Source organism: Adiantum capillus-veneris, chromosome 26 (genome assembly GCF_014529385.1).
Source record: "Adiantum capillus-veneris isolate H3 chromosome 26, ASM1452938v2, whole genome shotgun sequence".
NCBI classification, from domain to species: domain Eukaryota; kingdom Viridiplantae; phylum Streptophyta; class Polypodiopsida; order Polypodiales; family Pteridaceae; genus Adiantum; species Adiantum capillus-veneris.
In genome coordinates, this window is record NC_140956.1 from 15908166 (window position 1) to 15917402 (window position 9237).

General features: G+C 42.4%; 1 protein-coding gene across 1 annotated transcript; it reads right to left on the minus strand.

Moving 5' to 3' along the window:
- Positions 1–3736: 3736 nt before the first annotated feature.
- Positions 3737–8778, minus strand: LOC147423057 (protein TORNADO 1-like). Its single transcript, XM_086501897.1, has 5 exons — positions 8437–8778; positions 7765–8311; positions 7107–7676; positions 5819–7005; positions 3737–5734 (listed from the first exon to the last, which is right to left on the minus strand). Exons 1-5 carry the CDS (start codon positions 8485–8487, stop codon positions 4256–4258), a joined length of 3834 nt encoding a protein of 1277 aa, XP_086358023.1. The 5' UTR covers positions 8488–8778; the 3' UTR covers positions 3737–4255.
- Positions 8779–9237: the final 459 nt, after the last annotated feature.

Below are 9237 nucleotides of genomic sequence, written 5' to 3' on the forward strand. Positions count from 1 at the left end.
GTTGGTGTAGGCTTTCAACTTCTCAACAAGCTTGGAGAAGGAGATGGAGCTCTTGCACTTTTCCAAGTGAGAATGAGCAATGAGCATGTGAGTATGTGTGAAAGAGAGTATACCCCCCAAGCACACCCCTAGCTTGCTTTGGTCGACCCGCCCTTGTAGCTTATGCTAGAAATTGATTGGACCCCTACAAGCCTAGCCAATCATATGCATAGTGTATATCAAGCAACCATGCTAGCCTTGGCACAATTGTCCCCCTTTTCCCTTTGAGACAGAGGACTTGATAAATGCATAAACAATTAATTAAATTAGCTAAACTATCATTGGACCCCTTGAGAGGCCAACCAATAGGCTTTAGGCACACCATGAGGGCAACATGGAGAGGAACTTGAGTGTCCTTGTTGCTTCTTTAGACTAAGTTTGCCTTGTGTGAGGGTGTGTGTGTTCTCTCTCATGCCTCTACAATGAGGGCTTGCCCCCCCCCCTGGGTAGGGATCTAGTTTGACTTTTGGAACTCCTCAAGCACCCTAGTCATGGATCACCGTAGCACTTAGTCATTAAGCACCTCAAGCACCTTAGTTAGCAAGCATGACAAACATACCATCTCCTTCTCCAAGCTGGTAGAGAAGTTGAGAGCCTACACCAACACTCTTTGCTATGGGATGTAAATCCAACCAAGAGCCATGCTTCAATGCTTAAGCTTGCCATCTTCTCCATCTTCATTACTATGCTATTATGTATGCTAGCAAGAAGAGTGATAATAATTCTTTCTCTTATGACATGTTTCTTCTTCCTCTTCCCTACCCTCATTCTCTGCTAGCTCTCTCCACCTTCGAAAGTGTTTGAGGCCTTGGGATATTTAATGCTTAGTACAAAGTTTATGTTATGCTCGTGATGCATGAAGCTTTCCACCTTCATGGCATCACCTAGGTCACAAGGAACACAAAAACTGTATTGTACCAAGTCTCTCTTGATGAGAGAAACTATATAATACAAATGCTTATTGGAGGGGGGACCAGCTCCACATAAATCCGGTCCTCAACTGTTGTCATGTTCTCTAAACTCTCTCTCTCTCTCTCTTGCAAAAGTATTGTTCATGCCAAGTTAACTAAATGCTCTGTTTATGTTGCTACCATCAATTAAGTTCACCCTCTATGCTCACAAAGTAATTCCACAAAAGTGCTATCTCTAATTTCCGCTTCTCTCAAAGTTCATAGTCCATTTCCATTACATTATAAGTTCAAATTCAAAATGGATCATACTAGCAAGTAGAACTTTTGTAGATGTGTTGGTGCATAAGACTAGGGGTGGTACGTGAAGAATTGATTTAAGAACAAGATGTTGAAGATGCTTTTGTTTTATGGTTCGACAAAGCTTATAAGAGGGTTGTAAAGAAAGCAAAGGATGGAATTATGATAGAAGAACCACAAGGTAAGGTTATCTTATCAAAGGCTTATGATTTAGAAGATTTACACACAAACAATGAAGTAAAGTAGTTGGCTTTGCACTTGGGGTTGAAGTAGTGTGTGAAATGTCACACAGCTTGTAGTCAAAGGTGATGGTTCACTAGTCATCAAACAATTGATGGGTCAATGGTATGTAAAAAAAGACTCACTTAAGTATCGATTTTATTCGATTAAAAGGTTAATGATGCATTTTGAAGTCCTCTAGTTCAAGCATGTAAAGAGGGAACACAATTATATGGCTGATGCTATTGCTAGTAACAGATTGTAAGTACAAGTTGTTGGTTTATATGTGCCACAAGATTTATATGTAGGTAGGAAGACTTTAAAAGATTTTGGCCTTTTTTGAGTGTAGATCAATGCCTTGAGAGTATGTCCAAGTTGAAGAGGAGAAAACTTGTATAGAAAGCTCATAGGTTTACCATGGTTGAGAAGATCTTATGATGTATGGATGAGATGTATTATTGAAAGGAGTGGTTTACAAAGAAGAGATTAGTATGATTTTGCAATAGTGTCATGAACAATGTAAAGATCAGGTATTGTTTTGTATGTTGAGAGAGGGTTTTTGGTGGCCTTGAATTGTGTGGATTGTTTTGTATGTTGAGAGTGGGGTTTTTGGTGGCCTTGAATTGTGTGGGATACTTATTATTGGTGCACTTGCCATGAGTGCCAAACTACAAGGGAAAGAAGGTTGAAGGCAGAGGTCCAAGGTACTATTGTAGCACATAATGCTTCTGAGAAGTGAGGTTTGGATGCAATAGGTCCTCTTCAGAGGTCATCAAATGGTAAGGAATATATGAATGTTACTATTGACTATCTTACTAGGTGGGTTGAAGCAACAGTAGTGAAAGAGGTGAATGTTGTCTCGGTGGCTAGTTTTGTGTATGATCATATTTACTGTCATTTTGGAGTGCCTTGGGTACTTATTTCAGATAGAGAAAAGGGTTTTTTGAAGCAAGATGATGATTTAAAGTTGGAAATCCAACATAGGTTTTCGGCTCTATATCACTGCACAATGAAATGGATTGGTCGAAAGTGTGAATGTTCATGTCCTATCATCAAGATGTTGACAAAGTACATATATCAAAATGTGGAAGATTGAAAGAACAACTTGAACAATTGTTTATGGGCTTACAAGACATCCTACAAACTGGCTATCAACTTCACACTGTACAATTTGATCTTTGGTAAGGAAGTGGTTTTTGCCTATACATGCAGAGTTAGAGGCCTTAACCGGTATGCAATGTCTTAGCAGGTCTCGGGATAGGTATTGCAAGATAGAGTTGCTATGCTTGAAGTTTTGGAGACGAATATGGAAGAAGCGGAAGATTTTTATGCAAAGTAGAGCGAGAAAAGAATGGCAAAATTCAATTTGCAGCATTGTGGCTTACCAAAGAAGCATATTGAAGGAGGGGATTTGGTTATGAGGTGTAAACGAAAAAAATAGTAGACATGTCCGTTCAAGGTTTGTAAAGCTTTTCCAAGAGGCACTACTTCGACATAGTGTCAATTGAATGTGGCTAAAATTGTACTTTGAAGGGCATTTGGTGTGTGAAGTTGCTCAAATTGTGTTGGTAGGAAATGGGTAGAAACCCTACCTAATTCTAGAAAGAATGAAGCATGTTTTTTGTAAATGTTCAATAGAGGGTGGGCTATGATGATACACCTAAAGTATGCTGACCTCCGGAAAGGCAAAATCAAGTTTTCTCAGCCATGATGAACGAAGAGGTATGGACAACAAATGCCAAGGAGCTAAAGACGAAGTGAAAAGAGTGCTATTTTTGAAGCTAGTTATGGAAAGTTTGTCCTACTAAAGATGATGATGATTGCAAAGTTCCAAAGGCTAGCTATGAGCTTCGATTTTGTGGCATTGAGTACGCTTTTGAGGTGTGCTTTGCAGAGAGAGAGTTATGATTCATGAAGCTTGGAAGTCGGAAGACCAAAGTGGAGTTCTTCTAAAGAATATTGTGTTTTTTGTCCTCGACGGAATGGAGCATGCCGAAGCTTTAGTTGCAAACGGAGCTTTGGAACTTGCGTCCACGATGATGGTCTACAAGCAGAGCATTGTATAGCTCTGAGAAATGCTTTGCAAACACAAAGTTGTGGATAATTGAAGTTGGGGACAAACTTTATATGCAAACAAGAATAACACACAAAAATCCTCATTAATGACTTCTAACATGTCATTGATAAGGGATGTTTGTGTCTTGTTCTTGTTGAAGAAGGGAACCTAAAGCTTCTTAGAATTTTGAAAAGTCCCTTTTGTTTTCTGAATGCGAGAAGAAGATATTTATATAGTATTAACAAGGTTACACCACCACCATGGAGAGGACAAATATAGGGATAGAGTGCCTCTTACTCATTACAAAAGCTAGTAGGCCGTAGGCCCAGCATTTTGTTACAAAAATCTGACAAACCAGAGCCAACCACAATAAATGTACACTAGAATGTATCTACACAATTGTGGTACTTAGTGTACATGGTAATAAAACATTTGCAAGGAGTTCATAAATTGGTCTTGAAACAAGGGATGTGAGAATAATACATAGACGACGAATCAATAAGTATAATACAACGGTCTGTAGGTACCACCTCCGGTTCGGACTGAGTGTACATAGTTTCCTAAAGCTCAGCCTTATAATCTGTATGGGCTAAAAATCAATAAGGGGTTTTTGGGTGTTTTTCAACTTGAAGAAGATCTCCTAAAGCTCAGACTAAGTGTACATAAGTGTTACATAAGAGTACTTTGGCAGTAACATTTTACAATGCAAGGAAATTGGGACTTACCATATTGATTATACAAGGGGCAGAGGTCGTTGTTGTATGTAGTGTGTCTTACACAACCAAGCCACTTTGAATGTGTCTTGGTACAAAGCTCGCCTAAGCATGAACTTGCTGGCTATGTTGCTCTCTGTCATGCCCCCATTCTGCTCCAGCACACTCACCAGCCACTGCTGCCATCCCATGAATGCCGTAGGTGGCAGAGTCTTCAACAAGGCTTGGCTTGGAAGATTGTCCAGCAATGTAGCTTCCATTGCAAGAGCGTGAGTTATCAATTGAGTGAAATCTGGTACAACAGAGCCTGCTGCACCTAGTCCAACGGCATGAGCACCCCCCTTAGCTGCCAGAACTAGCAAGCTCAGAAACCCGTTGACATATGGAAGTGCTTGTTTGAGCAGTCCTTCATCCAAGGCTGTGACGCAAAGGCCTTTCTGTCCCTCCACGCGATGTGGAGACCTTCTATGCTCACAGAAGAGCTCAATGCGCACAGCTTTTATGTCCTTGAAGACTGTTGTTAACAGCCTCTGCTTCACACCCAAACCTTTGGTGGTGAGAAAGACCATACGGGGAACCCTCCCAGCCTCCTTCTCCACACCAAAATGCAGTATCTGCTCTACCCTCGTCTCTATTGCGCTATGCAAACTGCATCGAAGATCTCCAATACTTCGATGTATGACTTCAAGTCTGCTTCTGAGGGTTTCTTGTAATGAATCAACACTGGACTTGAGACCATCTAACTTGGCATGCATTGCTTCCATCTTCCTGGAGATCGACCTCGCCATCGCTTTACCCATGGTTGCCACAATAGAAAGCTCTTTGCCTTCATCTTCACCTTTGTCAACATCTTCATTGAAGTTAGGATCACCATCGACAATGGGGAAAGTAGCTGATGTGGATGCCCCACTCTCCTCGATACATTCTTCACCAGCAATATATTGAGCTGTATCACCAGTATCTTTAAGGAAGGCACACTCGACAGTCCTTCTTAAGGATAGGCTGTAAGACCCAAGAATCTCCATGTAGTCTTGAACTCCTAGTAGATCAACGAATGAGTCTGTAACACGCTTCATGTGATCATTTCCTTTCCATACATATGTTAGCTCATCATGGCTCCGTCCTTGCTCTAAGTCCCATCTTAGCCTTTGTTTGAGATGTTCCAAGGGAACACATTGATCCTCAGTGATCTCATCTGCAGGGCTTGGATCATGCAAGCAATCGGGACGGATGACATTCTCTACAAGCTTCACTCCTTGGTTTCCGACAGGCTGTGCACAAATTCTGATCAGAGTTCCAACAATCTCTTCCCTAACATGGGTCAAAGTGCTTCCAAATTGGGTCAAGAGAGGGGCGCGCATAAGCACATCGATCACATGTCCTCCTCTAGCTAGTCCAAAGTTGATCAGGACCTCTATGTCTCTTATGTATATTGACAAAAAATCCCTATGCAATTTGACGTCCGTTTGAGCCTCTGCAAAGGCTCTGCTAAAAACCACCTGTGAAATCAAACATGAGACTTACAAGAATGGGTTCTTTCAAGTTAAGATAAGTGTTTGGTTGATGTGGAGAGAGACTCTTACCTGTATCATGGGGAAAAGGCCAGGGGTGAGAAAGGTTAAATCTTCTTTAGCACATTTGAGCCTTCTGCCAACATAAGTAAACACCTCATGTACTTGTCCTTGAACTGCACCTCGCCAATGAAGCCGGATAGAGGTGAGAGGAAGTGTGGTAGGAATAAGAACTGTGCCATGCGGGTCATTTGGGACTCGATAGCATATATGCATTCCCGCCATCAATTCGACCAAGACAGCCCCACTAACATTTGAGTGAGAACTCATTGCAAGTAGTTTCTCTAAGTACTCCTGCTCTGCATAGCCGCGTATAGGGATTATCCTAGACATGTGGGCATCATCGAAATGAATTAGGCTACCCATGATCTCATGACAAAACCAATCTGGTTTGAGAATAACGTGGTGGAGATTGTTGACGTAAATGATGTCCCCAGACTCATGCAAATATGATGCAATGGCCTTCTGAACTTCATCGTTAAAAATCTTGAACTTTGTAGCACAGATATTGCTAAAAAGATCCCAAGCAATGATCGGTGATACTTCATCTGCAAGCTGAGTCAAATACTGGCTAATTTTGCTGCATATGCTATAGACTTCAATACCGGCTAGAAGATCTTTGGCTACATTGAACATACACGAGACAACGGGTCCTACCGATTTTGGACTCCGCGCATCAACATCAAACACCTCAACCATGTCAACAAGTCCACTGAAGCTGGTGCTAAGTGCACGGATGCAACCTCCAAGGGCATTTTGCACAAAATCCATCTGGTCTTTACGGGTGAGCACCACAATAAGCTTGCGCCTGACGCTGGATTGACGCGTTTTAGAGGCAATGAATTTTAGCCAATAGCTGAAGCTAGCTTCAAATGCAGATCCCTCCTTGCGTTCCCCATTCTTATGACTTTCGCTATCGACAGGACTCCAAACAAACATAAACATTGCAGGAATTCCGAAGCTTGCATTGAAATCTGGGAACATATGGTCATGAAAGGCATGGAACTCTTTCTGACCTGCCATGTCCCAAATAGATACTAGTATGTCCTTTCGTACAAGTGATCGCACTTCTATCCCCCTCGTGCGCTTTGATCCTTTCAATGTATTAAGTGTGTAAACCTTGAGCTTGCGTGCCACATTATGGACAAAGTTCCGCTCTGAGCACAAAGTCGACATGGTTGTCAATAGGGTTGTCTTCCCTGATTTAAAGGGCAAAAAATGTAAGTACTCTAGTGTTGCATCAAATAAAGAGAAGATTAAAATTCTAGCACTGCAATGTAGGTTAAAGTAAAGGCAATGCCTGCATATGCATCACCGCAAATGAAGAGGCGTATTGCTGCAGCAGGAACTTTCAAGTGCAGCTGCTCGCTGCTAGGAGTTCTTGAGTGCAGCACCTTTTGAGTATATGCTGCAGCGGGAACTTTCGAGTGCAGCTGCTCGCTGCCAGGAGTTTTTGAGTGCAGTGCCTTTGGAGTATTCGCTGCAGCGGGAACTTTCGAGTGCAGCTGCTCGCTGCCAGGAGTTCTTGAGTGCAGCACCTTACGGAGAGGCCACTTTTTCTGGTTTTGGAGGAGTTGTGCCTCTATGGCATGGTCTGCTTCAGAGCCAATGAGATAGAGATGTGGGAGACCAGAACAGTGAAGTGCATCAACAACAAGGCCGACAAAATTAGTTGGACAGCCATTGAAATTTGAAAGCTGTGGAGAATTTCCCAAAAAGAAGGTGTGGAGAGGTGTCTCTGTACATCTTTGGAGCGCTTTCATGGAGATAAGGACATCTCCTGGCCTGACTTTAAACTTGGTCAGAGCTAGATATTCAAGCGGCCACTCCAAGAACTTGTTAAAGCATGGAGATAAGGACATCTCCTGGCCTGACTTTAAACTTGGTCAGAGCTAGATATTCAAGCGGCCACTCCAAGAACTTGTTAAAGCATGGGGGGAATAATGAAGACAAACGACATTGATCATACATTCTCTCGCTATCTTCTTCTGAACATGGCTTAAACATTTTTGATGCCAATGGAGACTGTTGAAGAGTAAGGCTGTGCAGGGTGACTAAACTTTCATCTAAGTTAGCAAGGGACTCCATAAACTCCAGGTCCATCAAAACATCCACCAAGTGAAGGCTACGGAGTGATACTTTGGTTACCGGGGATAAGAGACACAAAAAGGATGGCCGGAACAGCACCAGATCTTCCATGCTGGTCCTTCTGTTGAGTAATTCTATGATTCCGGTCCATTCTTCCAGCTTTTCTGTCTGCCAGCTTGATGTATAGCTATGAAAATCATGCAAGACGAAGAGGCGCTTCGGTTGGGTACCTGAAACGTGAAATGATTTCCAAAATGCATCATCCATGTCCTTATCATATACAAGCCCCAGACAGATGAGATAGAGGGAGCCACTAAAAGTAGCAGCAGCTTGCAGCCACTGCTGCCTGTTTGAGCCTGCGTCTGCGAGATCGAACATCATGTCCCCTTTTCCCCAATCCCTTCCGGCCCTATTGCACTGTTCAAGATAGACACAAATTGACAGCTCTTCTTTGTTCTGGAACTGTCTGCTTTTGCTGTTGATAACAAAAAGCCTGCTGACACAATTATGGCCCGATTGAGCAAGAAAGAAGGGAGGGATACCTTTTGGGTTGTTCCCTGCATCCAAAACTCGTCCCCTGCCTTAGCTGACATTGTGAGTGCTCTTGAGAAGGAATTCCAGCGCCATTCTGAATTTGATAAGGTACGATTGGCATGTGGGCATCATTATGGGTGCCCATTTCTCAGACACGCAATTCGATAATGCTACGAAGAAATGTGAAGACTCTGCTCAGGAAACAAGTTACTGAGCTCCAATAGGGACTGCAAGCTCTCTCGCTCTCTCCCTCTCTCTCTCTCAAGCTCTCCCACTTCAAGCAGCAATGTTAATTTGCAAGCCGCGTTCGCCCTGGGAGGGCCCATGCCTTGGCCACTTCTCTATGACCTGCAGAGTTCGGGAAAAGTGTGTTTCAAGTCAACTCAGGGAAAATTACCAAAATACCTCTGTCATTTGTGAAGATTCGCCTCAAATTTGAAGAATTCCCACTATACCCTCATGTTTGGCCTAAAATTCCCAAAATACCCCAATTAACCTCGCAAACATCTCTAAAAACAATTTCTTTTGCAACTCTTCATAGGAAGATGGGTTCTCCTCAATAGAAGATGATAGAACTAGGATATAAGATGGTATTGAGGGCTCTTCAGATGAAATTGTTTATCATTTTTGAACACAAACGCCTCTATTTGTGAGCTCATTGGTGAATGTTTTTGTCCAAGACACTAAAAGATAGATCTCCGTTGTCATAAACGTTAGACTATGCAAAAATTGGGGCAAATCCATCCCAAAATGATACAAGGGTATATTGGGAATTTTTGAAATTTGAGGGCTATTTTGGGAATTTCCAC